General features: G+C 50.4%; 1 protein-coding gene across 5 annotated transcripts in view; it reads right to left on the minus strand.

The window, feature by feature from the left end:
• SLC43A2 (solute carrier family 43 member 2) overlaps window positions 1–26,101 on the minus strand; it is a 39,817-nt gene extending 13,716 nt beyond the window's left edge. Inside the window, exons 1-5 of one of the 5 annotated variants that reach the window (XM_004746875.3) lie at window positions 25,975–26,101; window positions 24,911–25,120; window positions 16,116–16,329; window positions 14,893–14,948; window positions 13,908–13,984 (exon numbers count right to left, since the gene is read on the minus strand). In XM_004746875.3, the coding sequence (XP_004746932.1) occupies window positions 13,908–13,984; window positions 14,893–14,948; window positions 16,116–16,329; window positions 24,911–25,070 (507 nt within the window). In that variant the 5' untranslated portion in view covers window positions 25,071–25,120; window positions 25,975–26,101. Of the gene's footprint in view, window positions 1–13,907; window positions 13,985–14,892; window positions 14,949–16,115; window positions 16,330–24,676; window positions 24,792–24,910; window positions 25,121–25,505; window positions 25,620–25,974 lie in introns of those variants that run through there. The other 4 variants (XM_004746879.3, XM_004746878.3, XM_045069932.1 and 1 more) reach the window with 4 other exon arrangements.
• Between the last annotated feature and the right edge of the window lie 454 nt (window positions 26,102–26,555).

The raw sequence follows: 26,555 nt of genomic DNA on the forward strand, positions 1-26,555 counted from the left end.
TAACACACACTAATGAGATTGCACAGCAATCAGAAACCCCATCTGCTGCTGGTGAGATTTTAAGATGGTACCTGGCCACTTTGGATGAGAGTCTGGCTGTTCCTCAAACAGTTAAACACAGAGTTAATCATATGACTTAGATATTTCACTCCTAGGTTTGTACCCAAGAGAAATGAAAAACGTATGGATTCACAAAAACTTGTCCATGAATGTTTATGGCAGCATTCTTCACAATATCAAAAAAGGGCGGGACGCCTGGGTGGCTCAGTTGGTTAAGCAGCTGCCTTCGGCTCAGGTCATGATCCCAGCGTCCTGGGATCGAGTCCCACATTGGGCTCCTTGCTCCACGGGGAGCCTGCTTCTCCCTCTGACTCTGCCTTCCACTCTGTCTGCCTGTGCTCGCTTTCTTTCTTTTTTTTTTTTTTTTTTTTTTTAAAGATTTTATTTATTTATTTGACAGAAAGAGATCACAAGTAGGCAGAGAGGCAGGCAGAGAGAGAGACTCTGACAAATAAATAAATAAAATCTTTAAAAAAAAAAAAAAAAAAGGGCAAACAACCCCAAATGCCCATCCGTGAGTGAATGGAGAAACAAAATGTGGTCTATCTCCACAATGGAATGGTATTCAGGCACAAACAGAAACAAAGCACTGACACATGCTGCAACACGGATGAACCTTGAAAACATTAGGATAGGTGAAAGAAGTCGCAAAAGACCACATATTGTGTGATGCCATTTATATGAAACGTCTGAAATGGGCAACTCCATAAAGATAGAGAATAGATGAGTGGTTGCCCAGGGCTGGGGTAGAGGAAGCTGGGAGTAAATAGGGAGGAGATGCTAATGGGTACAGAGATTCTATTTGGGTGATGTAACTGATTATGGTGATGACTGCACAACTCTGAATATACTAAAAACCACAGAACTGTATACTTCAGGTGAATTGTATGGTACGTCAATTTGTCTCAATTTGCTGTTAAAAAATACATGAGTAAGATATGTTAAGATGTTTTGGCATCCTGGGATTAAATAGGAACATGAATAAATTTATAGTATATGGCCAATAAACCATTTTATGGCATGGGGCCAGGGTGGCCATCCAAGCTTCCCCCAAATTCCTAGCACACAAAGAGCTCTTTTTCCAGCCCTCACGTAGAGTGGACCCTCTGTCCACTCAGGCTTCTCAAACAGGGTCTAAGGCGGAGAAAGAGCATAGAGAAATTTCCCCCAGCAGGAAACGGAAGAAATGTGACATGTTCCTCTGTGCCCGGGGAACCCTGAGGTAAAACAGAAAGGTGCCAGTCTCACTCTGCACATCCACTTCCCAGGTACTCTGTGGTTCAGAGGACTGCTTTGGTTCCTGAGTTCATATATTTGGGCTGCCCTGTGCTGGTTGACCCAGTAAGGCAGTCTTGTAGGGGAGTCACTTCTGGGAGGTATTCTGCCTCAGAGAGAATCCAAAGATTTGTTTTGCTTATATGGAAAGAGGGAACCATTCCAATTGGGGATGCCACTCCAGTCACAGGAAATGAAGGCAGAAAGGGGTCAGATGGGCTTGGAACCCAACCAGAAGAGCAGATAGAGGCCAAGTGCCTGGTATAGGAAAGGCTACATGGTACAAAGTCAAGCCAGAAAAACGCTCTTGGTGCTGCAGGCACCTTTGGGCACAAAGAATGTCTCCAACTTTTCACAGGTCTGGGAATACTCTAAAAAGGCAGACAGCTTGCTAGCTAGCTAGCCTTTTTCCTTCTACCTTCTTAAGCTCACAATTGCCTTAACCCTAACCTAGGACAGAGGCCAAGAGAACAATGGACTTGGGGCTAGCAAACACCATGGGTTGTTTCTTTATTTAGGGGTGCCTCAGATCCAGGACAGGGAAGAACAGGAAGCTGGGAAAGGACACTGATTTCCCATTGGCCCACTGATGAGGCCCTCGCCTTCATACCTAGACAAGGACCGGAACCTTTCAGCTGCCCTCCTTGCTGCTTGGCCTTTCCCTCCCTATAACACTCTTAGCAACACCAAGAAAATTCTCCCCAATATGTTATTTTGGTCAACAGGGGGATTCCTAGGGGTCGTAGAGCCTCAGGTCAAACCATACTACTACACAGCCTTCGAGCCAACACCTACATCTTGTATTTAAATTAGGACTGTTTTTCCTGATTAGAAAAGCAATTTATGGGGATGCCTGGGTGGCTCAATCAGTTAAGCAGCTGCCTTTGGCTCAGTTCACGATCTCAGGGTTCTGGGATCAAATCCTGCATTGGGCTCCCTGCTCACTGGGGAGTCTGCTTCTCTGCTTCCCACTCCCCGTGCTTGTGTGCATACTCTCTCTCACAAATAAATACAATCTTTTTTTTTTTTTTAAAGATTTTTATTTATTTGTTAGAGAGAGAGAGAGAGAGAGAGCGCAAGCACAGGCAGACAGAGTGGCAGGCTAGAGGCAGAGGGAGAAGCAGGCTCCCTGCCGAGCAAGGAGCCCAATGTGGGACTCGATCCCAGGACGCTGGGATCATGACCTGAGCAGAAGGCAGCCGCTTACCAACTGAGCCACCCAGGCATCCCGATCTTTTTTTTTTTTTTTTAAGTGAGTTATGTTCATTGTAAAACATCTGAAACAAAGTATACATAAAGAAAGAATAACATAAAAATCACCCTGATATAGTCAATGTTACTATTTTGATATATTTACCTTTAATCAGTTTCCTACAAATACCTGTAACTTTTAAATAAAACTGGGATCATATGCTACATATTGTTTTACAAATTTTTTTTCTTTTACTTGATATGTTTTCTTTTTTCTTTCTTTAAAAAATTATTTAAGGGCACCTGGGTGGCTCAGTTGGTCAAGTGACTGCCTTCAGCTCAGGACATGATCCTGGAGTTCTGGGATCTAGTCCCACATGGGGCTCCCAGCTCTGCAGGGAGGTCTGCTTCTCCCTATGACCTTCTACCCTCTCATGCTCTCTTTTACTCACTCTCTCTCTCTCAAATACATAAATAAAATATTTTTTTAAATCATTTTAAGATTTTTATTTTTTATTTTTCTTATTTTTAATTTTTTAAAAATATTTTATTTATGTATTTGAGAGAGAGAATGAGAGAGAGCACAAGAAGGGGAAGGGTCAGAGGGAGAAGCAGACTGCAGAATCATTACCTGAGCTGAAGGTAGTCACTTAACCAACTGAGCCACCCAGCCACCCTTATTTTTATTTTTTTTTTAAAGATTTTATTTATTTATTTGACAGACAGAGACCACATATAGGCAGAGAGGAAGACAGACAGAGAGAGAGTAGGAGGCAGGCTCCCCGCTGAGAAGACAGCCCGATGCGGGGCTCCATCCCAGGACCCCAGCATCATGACCTAAGCCGAAGGCAGAGGCTTTAACCCACTGAGCCACGCAGGTGCCCCTTATTTTTATTTTTTAAAGATTTTCTTTATTTAGGGGTGCCTGAGTGGCTCAGTCCTGGGCTCAAGTCCCACATTAGGCTCCCTGCTCAGCAAGGAGCCTGCTTCTCCCTCTCCCTCTGCTTGCTGCTCCCCCTGCTTATGCTCTCTCCCACTATCTCTCTCTCTCTGTCAAATAAATAAAATCTTTTTTAAAAAATTAAATAAAAATAAATTTTTAAAAGACTTTATTTATTTGAGAGACAGCGTGTACATGCTAGCAGGGGAAGGAGCAGAGGGAGAGGGACAAGCAGACTGTGCTGACTGTAGAGCCCCACATAGGGCTCAATCCACAACCCTGAGATCATGACCTGAGCCAAAATCAAGAGTCGGCTGTTCAACTGACTGAGCCAGGTGCCCGTTTTTATTATCTTTTATTTTTAAGTAATCTCTACACCCAGCATGGGGCTCAAACTCATGACCCCAAGGTCAAGAGTCTCATACTCCACTAACTGAGCCAGCCAGGTACCCCTGTAAATGTTTTCTTAGTATTCACCTTAAACATAACTTGTAATGACTGTCTGGTATTTCCTTATCTGGATGGTCTGTAATTTATGCAACCATTTCTCTGATGTTGGAACTGAGGTCCTTTTTAATTAACATTCTTAAAGATAAACATATGTGTACATAGCTATTATTCCCTTAAGGTAAATTCCCAAAAGTAGAATCATCAGGCAAAAGGGAATACACACTTTTAAGTTTCTGTGATATTCCATGCCAAACTGCCTTCCAGAAAACTTATACCAAATGGTAATTCCCACCAGCAACATAGTAGAGTGTCTATTTCATGGTATCCACTCCAGCACTGTGTGTTATTGTTATTTTTAATATTTGCCACTTTACCAACATCCTTGTTTTATTTATATTTATTTATTTATTTATTTAACATTTTATTTATTTGAGAGGGAGAGAGTATATGAGACACAGATAAATCATGAGCATAGGACAGAGGGAGAGGGAGAAGCAGACTCCCCACTGAGCTGGGAGCCCAACCAGGATTTGATCCCAGGACTCTAGGATAATGACCCAAGCCTAAGGGAGATGCTTAACTGACTGAGCCACCCAAGCACCCAACACCCTTCTTTTAAAATTCACTTCTTTGTGTATATAAATGAAGTGAATCAATGATTGATATTTGCTTCAAAACAGTCTGGGTGGTGGGTGGAAACAGTAACAAAGCAAGGCTGGTTATGAGCTGATAACTGTTCAAGTTGTAAGATGGGTACACAGAGATCATTATACTATTCTCTCTAATACCACATATATAGAACTTATTCCATGATTTTTTTTAAGGATTTTATTTATTTATTTGACAGACAGAGATCAGAAGTAGAGAGGCAGGCAGAGAGAGGAAGAGAAGCAGGCTCCCCACTGCGCAGAGAGGCCGATGTGGGGCCTGATCCCAAGACTCTGAGATCATGACCTGAGCCGAAGGCAGAGGCTCCAACCCACTGAGCCACCCAGGCACCCGTTATTCCATGATTTAAAAGAAGAAATTAAAAAAATTTATATTTATTGACTACTAATAACTTTGAACACTTTCTACAATTTTTAAAATCAGTCACTTAGGGAAGCCTGGGTGGCTCAGTCGGTTAAGTGGCTGCCATCAGCTCAGGTCATGATCTCATCAGGGTCCGGGGATCAAGTCCTGCATGGGACTCTTTGCTCAGCAGGGAGCCTGCTTCTCCCTCTGCCTGCTGCTCCCCCTGCTTCTCCTCTCTCTCTCTCTCTCTGATAAATAAATAAATAAATAAATAAAAATCTTTTAAAAATACCAGTCATTTATATTCCTCATTTGCCCTTTTTTCCTGTGAGGATATTAAGTCTTTCCATAAGGATTTTATACAAGCTTTTCATATATTAAAGAGTCATAGTTCGTCCATGAACTGTAGGTATGTTTTCCTAGTTTGTCCTTTAACTTCCTCTTAGTTCATGGTGGGTTTGTTTTTTGTTTTTGACCAATACAAATATTTAAATAGGAAGTCAAAGTGTGTATCAGCTTTTAGGGTCTACCTAGCATTTCAGATGAAATCTCTGAAAAGAACATCAAGGGTGACTTTGGCCAGTGAAATCCAAAGTACAAACATCCCAGCTATAGTCATTGTGTGGTAGCAATCGCAGAAGAGGATCTCCCTAAGGACATTAATTATTTTTTAAATGTTAATACTAATTGTGTTTTATCCTTTAAGCTGCTTCCTTCCCTTCCTCCAAAAGCTGCCATGCCTGCCAGGAGATTTCCCTTATTTGCTGTGCCTAGGAGCAGCTTGATTAGAGAATTTTCCTTATTATTAAATAATAATATATAATAACAGCATAATTATATTAGTATAACATATAATAATAATAATAGCACTGTCATAATAAATTTTTAATGCCTTCTACAGGTATTATCTTAAAAACACTCAAAACAACCGTATAAGGTAGGTGTAATTTCTTACCCTTATTGGGTATAAAACTCAAGGATTAAAAGCGTCAAGGGACTCCCCCAGACCAGTCAGGATCAAATCTGGGATTCAAAGCGGGTCAAGTTTCTGCACGGGGCAGCATTGGGCTACTCTCCTCTTGGAAACCTCAGTTTGGTCTCCAAGGCAATTACCCTCAACTCTCACCTTCTATTTGTTCCTGATTAAGCTTTCAGTCTGCTCTTCCACTAGAGGTTTTTCACATCCCTTCTGATGCTCCTTTGGGACCTGCCAATGGTCCCGGGCTGCACCTTCAAATGGACTTGCATTTGCTGTGGACTTTCTCCTCTTTCATCCTCACATCTGTCTACTCCTCCCTCCCACCCTCCCCATCCTCCTGCCTCCAAAAAACCTGCTCCACACAGAGCAGCTACTCTGAAGCCCTGGTGATGGGAGTGATGGCTAAGCACGGAGCAGAGTGCCCTACTGTGGACCTAGAGGGCTGGGTGGAGGGGAAGAACCAGTTGTGCTGCCAAGTAGGAAGCCAGACCCATTGCTACAGTGACAGATGACAGGGGAAAACGCTCAGGACAGGCAGCTTCCTGATTCTGGCTTCACGACTGCACTCACAGGTGGGGAACACAGGCCCCCTCCCCAGGCTCTGGGTGCTTCCCGCAGCCACTTCAGCTGCTTCTGCATGGGCTGGGGCTGGAACAGGCTTGCAGGGCAGAACCCGGCCTCTCCAAGCCCGCCTTGCTTGCTCCGGGATACAGTGGTGACTCATTCTCAGCCCCTCAGCCGCCCTGTAAACAGGCTCTGGCTGTGTGACCTTCCCAGAGGGGAAAACAGCAGCTGCAGGCAGCACCCGCCTGCCCCCCCCTCACCCCAGCCCTGAATCCTGGCCACGGAACAGGGCTCCTGGACAAGAAGACCCAGAGGCCTGGGCTCCAGGAAGGTGACAACAGGTTGGCCTCCTTGGAGGACCCTCTCTAAGATGCCTCTTTACTCAGGGGCCCCCACGACAGGCCTTGGCTGGCAGGCAGGGGCAGAAGGGCCACCATGTTTCCCCTCACACTGACTTTGCAAATCCACGGTCTCCCAAGCCCATCAGCTGGGGACATGCCCGGGGTCTCAGGGAACAGCCACAAGGCCCCTTCCAGAGGTGAGCCTTGTCCAGAGGTGGCTGGTGGACACACCCGGAGATCTGTACAACCTGTATAGGCTGGGATCCATGTACCAGTCTGGACAAGCAGACTCAGCAAAGCTGGGCTATTTCCCAACCCCAAACAACCGGGCAGCTCCAAGTGCACATTGCCAGGAAAAGGTCCTTGTGGTCACCTTTCCGCTCCAATGCTGCAAGAGGTGGGGAGGAGGGACTCCACTCCCGAAACTACCTCGTTCGCCTTCCCAGCAGGGTCCAGCCCTGCTGATGCCTCCACTACACTTTCTGTTCACCCCCAGACGCTGGACGTGTCACATGGTAAAGCAAACTCACAAGGAAAAACACCTTCTGATGGGTGAATTTTTCCCAGGTCAATGGTGATCAGCTGGCTATTTTGGGTTCTTAAGGCACAGGATAGAAACCAAAAGGCAGAACTGGTTCCAGGCATGGGGAATTGTGTTCACCTCTCACCCAGGCTCCCAGAGGGCTGGCTGGGGTGCTGTGGGGATTATCTCCTGATTGTGGAAATGGGTCAGCCAAGCAGAAATACCAAAGTCCCACCACCCCACCCCACCCCCCGCCAGGGCGCATGTGCTTCCTTGCTGTACCCTGAAGCCTTTTCTTCATCTCTTCTCAGTATTTGAAGAAGGCTGTTTATTTTGTTTTCATCAAACTCTGGTCCCAAATCCCATGGGATCATTTCTCCCTCAGATTGAAAGTCAGACTTGAGTGAGTCAAATAGGAAAAGTCCACAGAGAAATTTTTCATTGAGGACCCTGACAACATTTTGTAACCGCTTCTCCAGGAGGTTTCCAGCTCAGAACTCCCTGTCCCACCCACATGGACGGGGGCTGAGATGGGGGGGTGGCGAGTAATGAAGTGGAAAAGATGCGTCCACAATGTTGGCTGCATCTGCTCCCATCTCCAAGCAACCCTAGGCCGTGGATTGCGGGGTGGCGGCCCAAAGACACCGCCTCAGCCACTGGCCGGTGTTTGCACTCCAGCCAATGAAGCGAGTTAAAGGGTTGTACAAACGTTAGACATTGGGCAAACAGACCAAAGTGTGCTGTCCAGATATCCAGCGGGGAAGCTGAGGCTCTCTGCCCCAGGGAGTGCTCTGTTCCCATGGAGTATCACCCTCTTCCTCTAAGGCTGTCTCAAGGCCCAGCTCAGACCCTCTGCTGTGGGCACCTGGGAAGGCCCCTGACTGGCATGCAGCCCATCTGGCGTGGAAGCCAGTCTTGCCCCTCTGAGCCTCCCCTCTAGGGGCAAGGATCACTCACGAGTACAGACCTCTCAGGCTCCACTGGCTATCTCGCCCCACTCTGTGGGGGGAAAAGGCATTCTGCCAACCCAGGGGCCCCCCTCCACCAATGGGGTGATAGCTCACAGCCCCTGGTCACTTTATTTATACCACAGCTCATGCAACACAAACCTCCTTAGAACTCAGAAAGTCCCCAAATTAAGGTTTCCATGGCAACACATTCCCCCAGATTCCCAGGTTATCACATAGTGATTATCCAACGCCCCAAAGAAGTTGTAGGAGATATGATTTAGGGAGCTCCTAAAGGTGACCCTGAAGACTCCTTTGTCCCCCAAATTAGAACATGGGTGGGAGACACAAACACAAAGTGCCATTGTGCGGCTAGCCTGGCGTCTTTGGGAGCCAATCCTGACAGTTCTGCTTTTTAAAGGCCTGGGCTGAATCAGAACGAGATTGGGCTCTGCTCAGCAGAAGTCTCGGCCAGCCCTAAAACATTGCCCAAGAGCTCCAGCTCTGTCCTCGCTGACCTGCTTCTCATTCCCCTTTTGGGGTCTATTTTGGAAAGGAGAGCCCTGAGAGCCCTCCTCTGAGACCCTGTTGGACAGGAGAACACCCACTGAGATCCCCCAGGCCGGGGCAGCAGTGGAGGGGGAACATGACTTAAAAAGTGCTGAGGGAGCTGGCCCATGTACACAGAAGGAGTGGTGGTCAGCAGGAGGTGGGGTGAGGGAGTGGGTGTCAGCCCCTGCTTTCCCGACAGGAGACAGGAATTGAGCAGCTTCTTGGCGCCTCTGGACCAAAGGGTGTAAAGCATCAGATAACATATATTTTAGGTTTTGCAGGCCAGATAATCTCTACAGAACTACCTCACTCTGTCCTGCAGCACAAAGGCAGCCACAGACAATAGTAAATAGTAGGCATAGTTGTGTTCCAATGAAACTTTGTTCACGGGGGCGCCTGGGTGGCTCAGTGGGTTAAGCATCTGCCTTCGGCTCAGATCAGGATCTCAGGGTCCTGGGATCGAGCCCTAGTAGGGCTCCCGGCTCAGCAGGGAGCCTGCTTCTCCCTCTCCCTCTGCCCCCCAACCCTGTTCCTGCTCCCGCGTGTGCGTGCGCTCTTTCTCTTTCAAATAAATGGATAAAATCTTTGAAAAACACACAAAAAAACAAAACTTTGTTTATAATCCTCCCCCCACCAACCACAATTGGCAGCCTTTAAGCAGCAGGCGTGAGCACTGGAAGCCGAGTGGGGTAGAAGGGCCCACAGGGACCCCTGGGCCAAGCGCAAACAGACCCATCTGCAGACCCACCTCAGAAACAGCCGCAAGCCCTATCTGACCAAAGGGCGACTTACAACTGGGCACAGGTACCAAAAAAGGAAAATTCCACACATTCCCATACCTCCTCACTCCCCACCTCAACCACAGCCCCCAGCACTGCCTCCTGGCAGACAGTCTCTGCCTCCCTGTCCTGCTGTCCTGCCTGCTGCTCCCCTGCGGTGTGTTCAATAAACTTCTATCTCCTTTGTTCTTCTGCCTTGGGTGAATTCTTTAACCCACTGAGCCACCCAGGCGCCCCTGCCTTGGGTGAATTCTTCCACCACCAGTCCTTCCACCCAGCTGGGTTGCCCCACACCTACCAGTGGTCTGGATTTGGCCTGGGGGCAGCAGTTTGCTCACCCCTGCTCTAAACCCAAGAATGGAGACAAGCCTTAGGAGACAAGCCACCAGGCTCCCTTAAGCAGATCTCTGCTAACCAAACCCTTCAGGTTAACAATCAGATGATCTCACTGTGTATCTTGTGTACCTTTGACTCCCGGTGGGACAGTGAGGAGCTAATGCAAGTGTTCCTATGCAGTGCTTTTGACCTTCACACAGACCTATGAGAGGCTGATGAAAGCAACAGAGCCACAAAAAAAATGCACCAGCACGTACACAGTTTGCTTGCATACAGTCTCAAGGGAAGTACAGCCTACCTTAAGCTTATTCATGATCACCCAGAGGCCTAAAAACCCTAGGGTAAGATCCCTTGCTCACCCAGAAAGACAGCAAATTTGTTTTTATAGATCAAAGAGTTCTTACAAAACACTTAAAAAAAAAAACAAAAACACAGACAAAACACACAAAGAAACAATTCACAGAATATAAATGACCACAAAAAAAGAGGTGGAAAGATGCTCTGTCTCACAAACATAGAACAATTTTAAAAAATCATGGTTATACCATTTTCACCATATCAGACTGGCTAATATTTAAAAGGCTAAAAACAAGGTCTGGGGAAAGGGTGTGGAGAAAGGGCCACTCTTACCCATGCTGATACAATAGTATTAGGATGGAACCTGTGGGGAAGGCCAGCAATCCCACTTCCAGGAATTTATTTTACGGGAAGGTATGTACAGGGGTGTTCCCTCCAGTAACACCATAAACTGGGAAGACTAGAAACCAACTCAAATGTTCATGAGCAGGAAACTGGTTGAGTAAATTATGGTATATCTATATTATAGAATAACATAGAACTGTTTCATAATGAGGCGGTAGAGGGGCGCCTGGGTGGCTCAGTGGATTAAGCCGCTGCCTTCGACTCAGGTCATGATCTCAGGGTCCTGGGATCGAGTCTCGCATTGGACTCTCTGCTCAGTGGGGAGCCTGCTTCCCTCTCTCTCTCTCTGCCTGCCTCTCCGACTGCTTGTGATCTCTCTGTCAAATAAATAAATAAAATCTTAAAAAAAAAAAAAAATAATAAGGTAGATTTCTAGGTACCGGCAGAAAAACCTGTGAAAAGAACTAAATGAAAAAGGCAAACTGATAACAGCCTGTTTTTAAAAAAAAGGACAACATTGGTATATGCAGATTTACATTCTAAATTGCTGAAGGTGTGCTTATAGAATTTTACAACCTATACTTTCTATTTCTAAAATATTGACTTCTGAAAATAAAAACATTTTTGTCTATGATCATAAAAAAGGAATCCAGAAATCGAATTGTTATAGGCCTACTAGCCTCCTCTAAATGTTCCTTGAAAATTATAAGCTCATTCTTTTTTTCTTTTTTTCTTTTATAAGTAGTCTCCATACCCAACGTGGGGCTTGAACGCACAAACAGGAGATCAAGAGTCATAAGCAAGCGGGGGAGGGGCAGGGGGAGGGGAGACAAACGGACTCCAGGCTGAGTGTGGAGACTGACATAGAGTTCGATCCCAGGACCCTGAGATCATGACCTGAGCCAAAATCAAGAGCCAGACACTCAACAGACTGAGCCACCCAGGTACCCCCTGCCAAAGGCTTTCTTAAAGGTGATTCATGGTGTGGTGGTTTTAACCCACTTGTCTTCTACTTTATTACAGTAAAACATCTTTCTTCATCTCAGAGCATAAACTCCTGACATTCAAGGCCCGTCTCTTTTATCCCCAATTTTATCCCTAAATTCTGCCATAATATAAGCACAGCATAACCAAAATAATGGGAATGATGCCAGGTTTTTAATTTTCATCTTGATGAAAGAGCTGGTCATTTTCATGCTGTTAAAGAACAAACAGAACCATGACTTTTGTTTCACAATTTACACAACTTAGTGGGATTTGTGTACTTTGGATAGTTCTGAAATATTTCTAACTGTTTCGACATCTGTTTTCCCCCAGGAATTTGAGAAGGAGGGGGATACATCCATTTAAAAAAGAAATCTACCTGGTTAAGAAAATAGAAGTAACACACCAAAAAGTACAAAGTCAATCTCCCTCATATCATAGAGGACAAGGCCGCCAGAGTTCCTAGAGATGCAAGTGTCACTCACAGCCCTGTGTCATGCACACCTGCGTGTCACCTACGTCCAAAGTATACCACATACACAGCCCCCCTGTGCCTTTCACACCTAACACAGAGTTTTCTGAACTTTCCATTTCCGTGGGCTCCCACCAGACAGTCATCCCTTCCCACCGGGACAAAGTTAACCAGGCAAAGCACACGAAGGGGCAAAAGAAGAGGCGCTGGGCCAGGCCCAGGCTTACAGCCTGCAGGCAAGGGGTCACACAGATGCCAGCACCTCTCTGAGCTCCTTCCAAGACCGCATCCCCAGGGCTCCCTCAAAGCCAAATAAACGCCCCTCAACAGCAGGACTCCTGACTCTTAATGGAAAGGGTAATCAGAAACCAGAGGCCCGGGGCGCCTGGGTGGCTCAGTGGGTTAAAGCCTCTGCCTTCAAGCTCATCTCTGGTCGTCGTCCAAGGGTCCTGGGATCGAACCCCGCATTGGGCTCTCTGCTCCGCGGGGAGCCTGCTTCCTCCTCTCTCTCTGTCTGCCTCTCTGCCTACCTGTGATCTCTGTCTGTCAAATAAATAAATAAAATCTTTAAAAAAAAAAAGAAAAAGAAACCAGAGGCCCCTGCAAATCGGAATGGCAGGTACCATGTCATAAAAATGTTTGTCACAGAGAACCTGAGGCAAGCCAGACTTTCCTGTCAGACAGAAATCTCTCTGAAGAGTATAGTATTCTCACTTCTTTCTCACTGGCCAGCTCTGAAGGGCCAGCCTGTAGAGAGCTCCCTTCTTCCTCCTAGGGAAGACATGTTTGGCCTTCTTTGACTGACTTTCTTCTAACAACCTCTCCCACCTCACAAAGAAGCACGTTCTGTGGTATTCTGCTGCTACAGATAAGGTGGCACACTGGGGTGCCTGGGTGGCTCAGTTGTTAAGTGGCTGTCTTCATGTCAGGTCTGGGATCGAATCCCACGTCTGGCTCCTTGCTCTACGGGAAGCCTGCTTCTCCCTCTCCCACTCCACTTCCTTGTGTTCCCTCTCTCTCTCTCTTTTTTTAAGATTTTATTTATTTATTTGACATACAGAGACCACAAGTAGGCAGAAAGGCAGGGAGGGAGAGAGGGAGGAAGCAGGCTCCCCGCAGAGCAGAAAGCCTGACGTGGGGCTCGATCCTAGGACCCTGAGACCATGAACTGAGCTGAAGGCAGAGGCATTAACTCACTGAGCCACCCAGGCGCCCCTTGTGTTCCCTCTCTTGCTATCTCTCTCTCTGTTAAATAAATAAAATCTTTAAAAAAAAGAAATAGAAAAAGAAAAAGACAGGGGGGCACTCAAGCATCCCAAGAAAACATCTCTCTCCCTAGGGTGGCAGCTCTCTATACCCTGGCATTCAGTAAACCATGACAAGTGGCAGCCATGTACACCCTTGAATTTTTCATTCCATTCTGGACAAAGGCAATGGTTCAGGGTGGGGAGATTTCAAGGGAGGGTTGTTTTTAGGTGGCACTGTTAACCAGAGCCGCCATGGGAAATGAGAGAAAAGAAAGTGGATGGCAGCTCTTTTCTCTCTACTCCTGTCTTCTCTGGGCATGTGGCTAGTGAGCTGGCTTCCTCAGTATGTAAGCCAAGGTCAGTAGGCAAGGGATGGGCCTGCTCCAAGAGCCAAGTTCTGCTGCCTTCAGGCCTACCTAGAGAACCTCCGCAGCGTAGGAGGTCATGACTGGCTTTGCTGCCAGGCCACTTCATCCCCAGCAGTCCTCTCCTGCTTGGGATGTCCAGGCACAATAGGCAGATGGAACGTAAGGAAACTGAAGCCAACAAAAGCTGCCTCAAACTCACAGAGCAAGGACCGAACGAGAGATCTTTAAAAAATCAATACTTACTGTTAATGAAGTGAAAGTCATGCACATCCCACCAAAGCCATTCAGAGCCAGGGAAACGAAGATGAGCACAGAGAGGGCTGTAAGGAAATGGAAAGCTCATCATCGGGGAACCACAGCTGAGCTTCCGGAAGGCGAGGGCCTGGCCCAGTGCCTTGCAGGGAGCAAGCGGAATGGATGACAAGCCATCTGGGGTTAGTGATGGACACCTGGGGAGCTGGAACAGCCTCTTCTTCACCACCCTCCTCTTGCCTATTTTACAGAGCCTGGGTTCCTGTGGAAGGTGTAGCCCCATCCCCCTTCTCCACTAACCTTAGTAGCAAGCCACAGGCCTAAAGAAGCTGCTTTCTCCAAAAACAAAAATACAGGTGCTCAAAAATTAGTGGATGAGCCTGGCCAAGATTTTGGCAAACCTCAAGTGCTATTTTGGTGTTTGTTCTGAATGTCCTTGAAGCAATGACTCTACCTGAACAGGGCTGGGGACCAGCTGGATTCGAAGCCATCATTTTTTTTCTTTTTAAGTAAGCGCTACGCCTAACGTGGGGCTCGAACTCATGACCCGAGATCAAGGGTTGCATGCTCTTTCAACTGAGCCAGCCAGGTGCCCCAACTTCTAATCCATCTTTATAGTGCTGGCCTGGGCTGCCTCAGGGGACTCAGCTCCCAAGTTATGCACACATCCCTCAGCTGGCCTGGTTCTAGAACTCAGGTTGGCATCAGAGAGGGCATCGGGGCCTGGCCTAGCTTGGTGATGGGATGGGAGTATTGCACACCCCAGGAGCTTCTCTCAGACGTCTGTCTGGAGTGACCACTGTCTTACTCAGTCCCCCATTTAAGACAAGTGACAGGGTGAAGGCTAACAGGCATCCCCCTCTGACTTGAGCAGTGAGCCCCAGGCCTGGCATGGCTACAGCAAGCAGGTCTGAGAGCACCTCTGGGCACTCTCTCCCCAGTTCCTGCCCAAAGGGTAGAGGAAAAGCATACTCACAGCTCGGGTTACTTGCTCCATAGGCAATCAGCAAGCAGGAGACAGCAAAGCAGGCACTAAAAACAAGGAGAAACAGTACATTATTTATTATTACTGTTGTTATTAATGGTATTCTTAGGAAGTACTTATTATGGGTCAGATGCTTCCAGATAATTCACATACATTCTCTCGTTTAATTTAACAGTTCTGAGGAGTACAATCGGCTCCATTTTACTGATGAAGAAAATAAAACCAAGAAAGAAAAAACCAGGGATGCCTGGGTGGCTCAGTTGGTTGAGCTGCTGCCTTCGGCTCAGGTCATGATCCCAGGGTCCTAGGATCAACTCCTGCATCGGGGTCCTTGCTCAGTGGGGAGCCTGATTCTCTCTCTGCCTCTGCCTGCCGCTCTGCCTGCTGTGTTCTCTCTCTCTCTCTCTCTCTCTCTCTGACAAATAAATAAATAAATAAAATCTTAAAAAAAAAAAAAAGGAAAGAAAGAAAGAACAAACCACACATTCTCACAAAGTCTCATAGCCAGCAGCTGTCTAAGCTAGAATTCAGGGCCCAAAGGCAGATCTGATGAACACCACACTACACTATCCCCTCCCATCCTCAGACTGGAGAGGCCAGGGTTTGGAAGTGAGTGGGCATGACCCGTTCCCCAGGTTCCTACGCCCACTCTGCAGAGGAGTGGCAGTACCCCACCAAGCATGAGGGAGCTGAGTGGCAGCTTCTGAATCCTGTCTGCTTAGCTCCAACCTGGGGACCAAGGCCTCTTATGCTCCAAAGAATGAATGAGACTGATCCTCCACCCTTTCCCTTTGAGGTCACAGAGCTCACCCATTGCAAACTACAGCCCTGCAGATGATCATTTCCAGCGGCACTGGTTATGGGAGGGCTGCGGGCTGAGAGGACCCACTGCTTGGCGGACTAACCCTGAGTCTGGCCGATGAGCTTTATAGGCCAGGGGCATGCACCTCAGGAAGTGCAAACCAGTGTTCTTAAGGACAAGCAACCAAGAGCCTTCCCAAGCAGGCCCCAGGGCCCCGAGCCTTTCTTATGCAATACTAGCACACAGCAAGGACCACAGGACCTACTGATTTGGTGGCAGAATGGAGAGAAAACCCACTCTGGGTGGGCATTTAGGGAGCTGACAGTGAGGCTGACAGCAGGGACCAGGATTCTCCACAGTGGGGATCTCAGCCCAGGAGTCCCACCTGCCCAACCCCAGCCCCTGCACTGACCTGCCCAGCAGCCTGAGCTTCCTTGGGCCATATTTGTCCATGACGATGCCTAGAGGCAGGGTGATGGCACTGAGCAGGAAGGAGCCTACGGTGAACGCCAAGTTGAGCATCTCATCCTGGGCCTGGCAGCTAAGCCAGCCATTCATCCAGCTGATATCCTCGGATTCCTGCTCCGGCTCTGCTGTGCCCCCCACTGTGCCATTGGTGGCAATATCTGTATGTGTAGAGGTGTAGAGAGAGGGAAACTTGATCACAGGGTTGAGGCAGGGATTCCCAAAGATCAGAGGGGCAGCTGCACTTTCAGACCCCACTGGAAATGTTAGGTCTGGCTCTGGCTATCCTGGGCTGGCTCTGGCTACCCCAGGCAGGCTTGACTGACTGTGCATCTGGCCCCAGCCCCTTGGAGCAGTAAAGCAGAGGCTCTTATCTTTTGTAAAGGTCGCAAATCTTCTGGAGACTCCAATAAAGGAGTCTATGCTCTTCCTCCTCCGAAAATGCACACAAAGGCTTGCCCACAGTTTCAGGGGTTTCCCGTGTCCCTTGAGGCACACATGAGCCCCAGCTTGAGATTCCCATTTGAGAGTAACCTATATCAGAGAAGACTAAGACTTAGACCCAGCCTAGGCTGTGGGGCCACGGGCCGGCTGGAAATCTCAGCAGCTCTGTCCGTGGAAATAGGCTTCAGCCAGTCTATCAGGGCTCCACCCTAGACCACCTGAGAGGGACAAGCTGCTGGGATCACTGCAATGCCCTGGTTCTCCTCGGTCAACCAAGGCGAAGAGCAGAACCCCTTGGAGAAGCTTTTTTTTTTTTTTTTTTTAATTAATAGTCCTAAGTCATTAACTTTCACTTGTTAAGGTCCACCTTTCTTACTTTCCCTGCTGGGATCATGTTTTGCTGTCCCCTGAGGCCACACCTGTGCTACCTGCAGTCTCGGCCCTAATCGCCCCTCCAAAGTCCACCCAGACCCAAGAGGGTGAGACATAGGGAGGAAGAAGTGCTGTGGCAGCTGCAGGCGGGAGGGTGGAGCACAGGCCGGAAGGCGGCAGGGGAAGCCTCTCCTCTCAGGGGCCCAGCTAGTTAAAGATGCTGACTAATCCTTCCAGAGAGGAGCAGCCTCTGATTAGATGCGAGGTCACACTGGGAGAGGCAAGGAAACACCTCTCTACTGATAACTGCCCCCTTCCCGATTGTGGCCCTCTGGCGCCAGGGCCGTAAAGCTGAGGTCGGCAAAGGCCTGCCCAGGCCTCCCAGGGCTGCCCCAAGGTCATGGAGAAGGATGCACTTAGGATGAATCATGCTATGTATGCCAGCCTCTCACCTACAGCCCCTGCGGGGGGCACATCGATTGAGGGGGAGGGGCCAGAATCTGGCCTCTGGGTTTCAATTTTGGTACCTCTACTTCCTACTTGGATAACCTTGGAAAAATGACTTAATATCATTCTACCTGTTTCTTTATTTGCAAAATGGTACAATACGGTAGTTGTATCTACCTTTTAGAGTCAGGGGGAAGATACATGAGGAACTCCGAACAACACTCTAGAGCTTACATGGACCTAGAAAGTGCTCGATAAACAACAGCTATGAGCTGCTATTATTATCACTATTATGGGAGGCCTGGGATGGTGTAACTGGCCAGCAGTGGAGCTGGACAAAGGCACTGGGCGCGGGCTCCCACAACGGTGTGTGTGTACCATGACTTTGTGTCTCATCTCCCATTGGGCTGGCGGCCCACGTCTCCAGCACCTCACCCAGGTCCTGGGGTGCAGCAGGTGTTTACCAAATGAATGAAAATGATGGGAGTACTGCAGTCGGATCACCGCGGCCAAGAGGATACAGACAAAAGAAAGGAAACAGGAAGTATGAAACCAAGGAGAAGACAGAGGGGATTTAAGGAGATGAAAAGCACAAGGTCAACCTTCTGAAACCACAGAAATGAAACCTAACAAGCCAGATTCTCTCCCCACCGCCAAACCCTGCCCCTCTGTCTCCTCAGAGAGGCCCCACTACGCTGACAGCACAAACACAGACCAGCAGGATCATCGGAGTCTATGAGCATCCAGGTCAGAAGCCCCACATGCGGGACGCCTGGGTGGCTCAGTTGGTTGGACGACTGCCTTCGGCTCAGGTCATGATCCTGGAGTCCCGGGATCGAGTCCCGCATCTGGCTCCCAGCTCCGTGGGGAGTCTGCTTCTCTCTCTGACCTTCTCCTCGTTCATGCTCTCTCTCACTGTCTCTCTCTCAAGTAAATAAATAAAATCTTTAGAAAAAAAAAAAAGAAGAAAAAAAAAAAAAAAAAAAGAAGCCCCACATGCATTGCCCTAGCCGGGACCCGGAGCTGCTCGTCCACAGAGGCATAGCTTCTGCAAAGGCGGTGCTGCCTCCGAGGCTGGCACTGGTTTCAGTGGACGGCTCGTGGCCAGCAGCAACAGGAACTGCACGTGAAGTGGGAGGACAGGGCCTCCACACCGCAACAGCCATTTCCCGGTTGGTGTGCAGATACGAGCAAAGCAGCATACAGCCGTCAGAGGGAACAACGGGTGGAGAAGGCGCCGCGGGGTCTGGGATCACTGGCTTGCGAACCCTGACTGGCCGCTCGGGGTCTGGGACCACACTAAAGAACACAGGAGAACTCAGGGCTTGGAGGACTCTGGGTCTGCGGCTGCAAGCAGAGACAGCCAGAGCTAGACAGGTAGCCAATGGAGCCAGGAAGCACTGTCTCTGAGTAGAGGCCCCAGGGTGCCTGCCCCCGGTTTTCCCAGAGCTGGACCCATAAACCCAAGACTGTACTTGCCACAAGAGAGAAGATAAATCCCAAGGCAATGTACTCAAGGCAGTCTCCCTGCTTTGCTGTAAGTGGGGATGGTGGTGGAAACATCTTGAATTTAGAAAGAACTAGACAGGGGAGCTCCTAAGGAGAGAGGCAGGAGTGGAGGGAAGGGTATCTGTCTCCATCTTTTTTTTCCCCCTAAAGACTTTATTTATTTATTTGACAGACAAAAAGAGAGAACGCAAAAGCAGGGGGAGCAGCAGAGGCAGAAGCAGGCTCCCCACTGAGCAGGGAGCCCAATGCAGGGCTCCACCCCAAAGCCCTGGGATCATGACCTGAGCCAAAGGCAAATGCTCAACCTACTGAGCCACCCAGGCACCCCTGTCCCCCATCTTTCATCCTGGAGCCACTACACACAGGAAAAGAGACTTACACATTTTGGGCCACCAGCTTTAACTCTTTTTTTTTTTTTTTTTAAATTTTATTTGTCAGATAGGGCGAGCACAAGCCGGGGGAGCAGCAGACAGAGGGAGAAACAGGTTCCCCACTCCCAGCAACCCCTCAATGAGCAAGAAGCCCTAAGCAGGACTCGGTCCCAGGACCCTGAGCCAAATGAAGGCGGACGTTCAGCGGACTGAGCCACCCAGGCATCTCCAGCTCTCTCTCTTTAAAAAAAAAATCCCTGCCAACTGGGCTGCCTGACCCTTGCACTCCTGCCTCTAGGCAGTGATGTCCAGCAACAGATAAGCCCAGGATAGGGAGTCTCAGTGGCCTCTCTTGTCTGCCCGTGAAGCAATGCAAGAGAGTCCCTTGCTCCCAGAGGAGACTAAGTCTTTGGTGAGCCCAGCTTTGTGGGCAGTAAACAGCCCACATGAATAATCAGAGATCCGACAGATGCCCAAACACAGCCACGCCCAGGCTGTTCCGCTCCCTCTGCTCCCACCTGGGCCACTGTGGGCCAGAAGAGACACAAACAGATAAGCACTAAAGAAGTGTCAAGCCCCAGGGTGCCCCTCCGCTCCCAGCCTAGCCTGTTCCCACACCTAACCTGCACCTGTTTATCAAACAGATGCCTCTCAGTTGGGCGGCCAGAGTGACCTGGCCCAGTCCAGCCGGGGAAGGTGAACTAAGAGGACAGGCAAGGAATTGGTGTGGCCAGAGTGTGCCGAATCACTGTGAGGCTGCTGAGGGGCTGGGAAGAGAGAACAATGCCTGCACTGTTCAGCCCTCCTTGCAGCAGACTAACACACAATCCGTACACTGAAAGCAGGGGACAAAAGGGGGTGCTATGACCCCACTTGGGCTCCCCTGGCATCCCTGGGTCAAGGAGGGGGTTCCCCCCACCCCAGAGAAACAAAGGGAACGGCTACATGATGCTTAAAGGAACAAGGAGGCACTGGGCTGGAGGCTCCTCGAATTCCTAAGCAGGCCCCTTTTCTGACTGCTTACTGCCTGCCCCCACACCCGGGATGCAGGCCCCTGGACCTCCCTGATGATGGTCCCTGCCCCAGGATCTCCTGTCTCTTTCCTAAATCCTTAGTCTATCCGGCAACAGGAAGCAGTATCTCAGTCCAACAGGGGGATGTAGATGAGAGGTCAGCCTCAGATGCAGAGCAAACACAAGGCAGGACACAGACAGTCAGAGGGCCATCCTGGGTAGGCCAGAGCCTAGCCTCTACTTGTGGCTGTGTGTGCTGGCCACTTATTCTGTGGCCTTCGTTCCATGTCGCTTAGTGCTCTCTCTCCCCGCCCACCTTCCACAACAGGACACCGGAGGCTTTGGAGCAGCCATGGTGCTTGTCTGACGTCTCATAGACAGCAACTTTTGGAGAAGCTGGACCTGAGTCCAGGCTGCTGGCCCTCAGAGTTCCTGGTTTTAGCCTTTAGGCTCTGCTGATGCTGTACTACCTGGGTCCAAGGCTTTCCAAGAGAATATGCTGAAGGGACAGAGACAGCACAGACAGCCCCAGGTGGCCCTTAAGGACACCCAGTGTGAAGGGGACTGACCCCAAGTTTCTCCCTGAGAGTCAGCCCAAGCTGGACAGAATCTTAATGCAACACCACGAAGACAGGTGGGGCCCAGGGATGTGGGAGAGGGAAAGTGGGTCATAAAATGGGACGAAGAAAGGCAGGGTTGAGAGGAAAGGCTGAGGGCTCCAGCTCCTTTCTCTGACACATTGTGAGGCCACGGATGCCAGCATTCAGACCTTCTCATCCATTGCTACAGAATGTTTGTTTTTTTAAATCCCAAATAAAGTGGGGTGGAAAGGGGAGTAGGGGGAGCGCGGGGAGTGGAAACAGTCACATTCATAGCAATACAAGTCAAAGGGTGGGCTTTCAAAAGCTATTAAAAGCCAGCAGTCTAGAGGCACCTGGGTAGCTCAGTGGGTTGCCTCAGCCTTTGACTCTGGTCATGATCCCAGGGTTCTGGGATCGAGCCCCGCATCAAGCTCTCTGTTCAGCAGGGAGAGCCTGCTTCCTCCTCTCTCTGCCTGCCTCTCTGCCTACCTGTGATCCCTGTCTGTCAAATAAATAAATAAAATCTTAAAAAAAAAAAAAAAAAGCCAGCAGCCTTTGCGCAAGGAGGAGACCATTAAAAGAGAGCCTCCAAGCAGTAGGGAAGGTCTCCTGTCAATCTCTGCCACCTCAGCCCACCTGCGGGGCCCCAGGCCCATCTCTGCTTCCCTAGTGGACGGCGGCCCCTCTGCCCTCTCAGGGCCCAGGGGACCAGCTTCCTGCTTTGTTTCATGAGGGGAACAGCTCCGCTGCCACCACGGGCAGCGAGACTGCAGTGGTGAAGGGAACAGAACTCGGGTCTGCCTTGGTGTCCACGAATGAGCTAGACCGTGACTTCCTTGGGCAGAGACCGCAACTCCCACCCACGCCCCATGCCCAGTTTGTGGCAATACTGCAACAATTCCTAAGAGTCTAACAGGTGAATCTGATTGTCGCCCTCCTCTGCCCCTGTCACTTCTTCCTGCCTTGAGAATAAAATAATCCAACTTCCCCACGTGGCCTCCTAGGCCATGTGGGCCCTAGCCACCTCCCACTTCTTCTTGCCCCCCTCCCCTCCCGACTCACCCCTCATTGCCCTCCCCGCTTCCCCCTAAACCTCAGAGAGGCCCTCCCACCCAAGTCGAACTGGATCCCCACTGCTGTTCTCCTTCCTGGCCCCCTGCTCTCACTGCAGTCTGGACCTCCTCTTGGAAGCATATGGTCTGTGGGTTTGATGCTGGTGAACTACAGACTCCCTGAGGGCCAGGACTGCTCTACACCCCCCAGCACAACACCTCAATGCTTACTGGACATGTGGGTTAGATGAAGAGGAGATTAACAGCCCCCTGACCTGACCCTGTCCAAGCAGGCCATCAGATGACAGAGAAAATGAAGAAAGAGGTCAAGAGCGGGGAGGTATGGCAGTCATCCTGAGGCCAAAAGGACACGCGTCTGGGAAAGCCCTGGACTTCCTGGGCTAGGAAGCCAGACAGCAGCCCAGCCACACCAGGGGGGCTGGGGAGGCAAAGCCCAAATGCTGGGCACAGGTCCTTAACAATCTCATATGGTGAGAGAGGCAAAAAGATCTGAGAGGCAGCAGAGAAACAGGCTCACTCCTTCTCCCAACTCACCACACTGCAACCCAACACCATGTGTCCGGGGCCAGATTCTGGCTGGCGTCCCAAGAATGAGTTCTGAGAACGTTTCAACAGGTTTAGGCAAATTTTCTTGAGAGAAAAACCCAAAAGCCAAGGTCCTATAAGCGACAAAAAGCTGACAAATTGGCATCTCAAGCAGCGGCAGACCAGTCAGCTTTTCACAAGTCTAACACAATAAACTCCATAAATGGCCCCACTGCTTCTCGGTAAGTCAGCCATCCACCAAGTTTAAACATATTAGGCCTAAGCAGAAACCTTGACCCTATATGCTCCAGGCACTCCCAGGGAGGCAAGGCCTGGAGGAGACTCCTGGCTCCAAAAGGCGACAGGCTACTTGGGACTCCAAGAATCCAGGAGCAGGGAGGCCAGAGAGATAAGCTGTGTAGAATCAGCGGGGCTGCTGGTCCAGGATGCTGGATCAGCAGGCTTTCCAGGTAGTCAGAAAAAAACAAAATCAAAGGCAGGGGCAAAGGCACAGGATAAGAAGTTGATGTTCAACTGCCACCCTGACCCTTCACCTTCACTTTGGTTTATAGGAGGGACGGGGTCGAGCCTCTCACCGGCTTCAACACCAGCTCAGCATTGTGTTGGCAGTCTCTGCAACTCCTCCCACTTTAAATGGAGGAAGAAGCCAAGGTCGAGGCAGGAAATGAAGTGACCAGCCCCAGTGTTGCCAGTACCATAAAATACATTAAGTCAGTGGACAAGCTCAGAAAGGAAACCTAGAATCTGGCCTTCTACAGTAGGATCCTTTCCCTCCCACATTCCCCCCCAAAAAATCAACCACAACAGTCCCTCAGTCTGGATGAGACGCTAAAAGCTTCACCTGGAAATGAGGTTTCTCTCTGTTTTTAAGACCCTCGATACAGCCTGAAAGAATCCATCAAAGAGGGAGGCAGGAAGGGTCATGATCTAAAACGGAGGAGAGAGGGAGGGAGAGGAGGAGCCAAGCACTTCAACCTGCTCCTTCCAGAGTCATTAATCTGCTAACATCTCTTGGGCAAAGCAGAAAGCTTGTTCAAGGAACAAGGTCTGAGTGACCCTCCCATCTCCCTAGATTTCTTGCTGATGTGTGGAAAGGTCTGCCAAGAACCCTTAGGCTATTAGGAAATATTTCTGAGTAGCTAAAGGCTAAAGGTTATAAATTTTATACTCTCTACCCTCCCCCAGGTGACCTCTGCATCCCCTTCATTTCTCCTGCCCCTAACCTGCCCAGCAGAGCTTCCCTAGAAACTGAGACACTCAGAAATCTCCTGGGACTACCAAGAAAGGGAAACAAGGACTCTACATGGGGTTATAGGTAGCATGAGCTGGTCCAAAGCTTTCTCTTCCCCCCAATTTAGAACGCTAACAAGAAAAGGCATGCCAGTGCTGTGATTCAGAGGGTCAAACTCTGTCTCCCTCTAAGGGGACTTGTGCAGGAGCTGGCTGACGAAGGCAATGGAAGAGACATTATGGAGTTCAGCTATTAGGTAGCCACTGCTGGGGATAGCAGAGGGCAGAGGGAAACATTTCTTATAAAGTTACCTAGGATAGGGGTAGGAGGGTAGAGGTGGGGAGACACTTGGGTCTCACTGTTCAGCTGAATCTACTAATCTACAACAATTAGGAGCCTTGGATGGGGTCAGGGGGGTGTGAAGGTAGGAGTGGGGGTTAGATTTCTTATAGACAAGCATCCTCAACCTGCATTCAGCAAAACCAATGGTGTGGCAAAGAGAGACAACAGAACAAGTGTTATTTCCCTAAATACCCCTTTGCCTCCTTCCACAATGGCAGGCAGATAGAAGGCCACTGGGATGTTCTCACAGCCTGTGGGAGGAAATGTCCTTTGGAAAATCATAAAGCAGCAAAAAAATAGACAACAAATTGTAGCTGACAGGCCCTTAAGAGACTCCATAACGGCCTGACTAAACATCTAGATTCCAGATGAAGCTTCAGTGGGGTGGAGGCCAAGCCACTTCCTCTCTCTTTCTGCACCCCAGCCACTGAGTCAGGAGTTCCTCTTTCTCACAGTCAGGCAGCAACATATTTAGTGCAAGGCAAGTGATGTGCTATGCACTAGAAGGAGAGGAGTCCAGCAAATGTTCCTTAAGGCAGGAGGAAAAACACCCTGGACTTAGGGGGGTTCTGGCTCTACCTCAGTCCTTGGGCAAGCCAGAAGATGGGCCTGGGCTTCGATTTCTTCATCCACAAAAGAGCCAATGACACGTATCCAGCAGACAGGGCTGAGCGAGGATCAAACGGGGCTTCTGCTAAACCGGGAGGTGTTGCTCACCGAGGTGGTACTGCTGGCAGATCTTTCACTACCGTCTCGCCCTCTCCCAAAGCTCCCACTCGGGGAACCACCCCCAGCCCGAGCCGCCCGTCTCACCTGGCTCAGTACACAGGTACGAGTAAAAGCCCTCCGACTTGAGCATGATGAGCAGCGAGCCCCAGCCCAGGAGGACTGCCGAGAAGAGGAGGTTTTCCAGCACTGCTGTGCAGGCCATCCACCAGCGGCGCCGATGGGCTGTGGCCAGGGTGGGCGCCATGGCGCGGCGCGGAGGCCCGGCTCCGGCTTCGGCTCCGGTTCGGCGGCCACCTGCACACAGACCTCGGCGTCAGCGGCCGGCGCTGCCCAGCCTGTGCGGCCAACCCGGGCCGCTGCCGCAGCGCGGGGGCTTGTCACCGCTCCGCGGCCCAGGCGGTAGGGGCGCGCAGCGAAGGAAGCCCCAGCCCGGCCTGGGTCCTGGGCCAGCCTGTCCGCGGCTGGCTCGTGCGTCCGCCCTCAGCTCCGGGACAGCGGTCCCGGCCCGGCGGGGAGACCTCTCCCTTGGCGGGTTCCGAGGTAACCTGAGGCAGGGAAACAAGGAGGGACTAAGACATGCTCAGGGGCGTGGAATTAATCGGGCTCTCTGCAGGTCTGACACAGCTTGGGGACCGGTAGGAGAGGGACCTTACGTCCGGATACCTGGGCAGGGTCATACCTGCAGGGCTGCCACTCCCTGGGACCCTGACAGGAGCCCTCCCGCCCGCGCTGGAGACCCTTCCTCAGAGCTCGTTCCTTCAACCACAATATCAGCGAACGGCGTCCGGAACGGCCCGCCCCCGACCCGCTCATTGGCCTGACGGCTAGAAACTGCGGCGCCATTGGCCACTGTCTAGGTCGCTAGGCGCTGCGGCCACGCGAACCCCGCATGGGAAAGGCGAAGCCGGTTCAAACCGGCGGCGCGAGCCACCTGCGCGACCCCCAACCAGGGCTGTTTCCTCGGCATTAAGGCTGTTCCCAAGGAAGCGGACCCCCATCTCTCCATCTCCTAGCTGCCTCCTCTTTTCGTCATCTCTTCCCTGGCGGCTCCTCATCGGTCACATGTTGTCTCCCTACACCCCTATTCGAGCGCCTTCTGTCCTCCTAGCACCTATGCCCAGGACCTAGATCCCCAAGATCCAGCTCACCAGGTTCCCAGCAGCGTGTATCGGGCCCGGCCGGCGCCTTTTCTGTCTCCTTTTATTCCAGCGCTTTTATTCCAACCCAAGATGAAAACACTGCCGCACGCTGATTGGCTGAGTCGGGGCTGGAAACAAGCATTGACCAATCAGCAGCCACCCGCCCGCCCCGCGGCGAGCAGAAGCCGGTTCCGGCCGGACTCCGAGACAAACAAGAGAGCTGGTGGGGGGGCCGGGGGCAGCGGCGGGTCGTGCCTCTCCTCTGCTTTTTTTAACTGGAGTCACTGCCGGGCTGGGAATCCCCCGGGGGGCATTGCCCCAACGACTCTCAGAACCTCACTCTGAAGCCCTACCTGGGTCAGGCTCCCCGGGTCGATGATCCAGTAACCCCCGGACTGCGTGCCTGTCTCCCTCTCACACCCAGCTGGGCTTCTGCACTCCCATTCTTCTCCGGCCCGCTTGTGGAGTCCTCAGCTTCCCCTCTGACCTGGGCATCATGTCCCGATGCTCTGGCTCCGTGGGGGTCGTTCCGCTTCTGCCGCCTCCGCTGCTTCTCCCACACAACGCTGCCATCCCCGGCTGCCTCGGGC

The sequence above is a fragment of the Mustela putorius genome, unplaced genomic scaffold, assembly GCF_011764305.1.
Source record: "Mustela putorius furo isolate JIRA1106 unplaced genomic scaffold, ASM1176430v1.1 tig00003962_pilon_pilon_pilon, whole genome shotgun sequence".
NCBI lineage: Eukaryota > Metazoa > Chordata > Mammalia > Carnivora > Mustelidae > Mustela > Mustela putorius.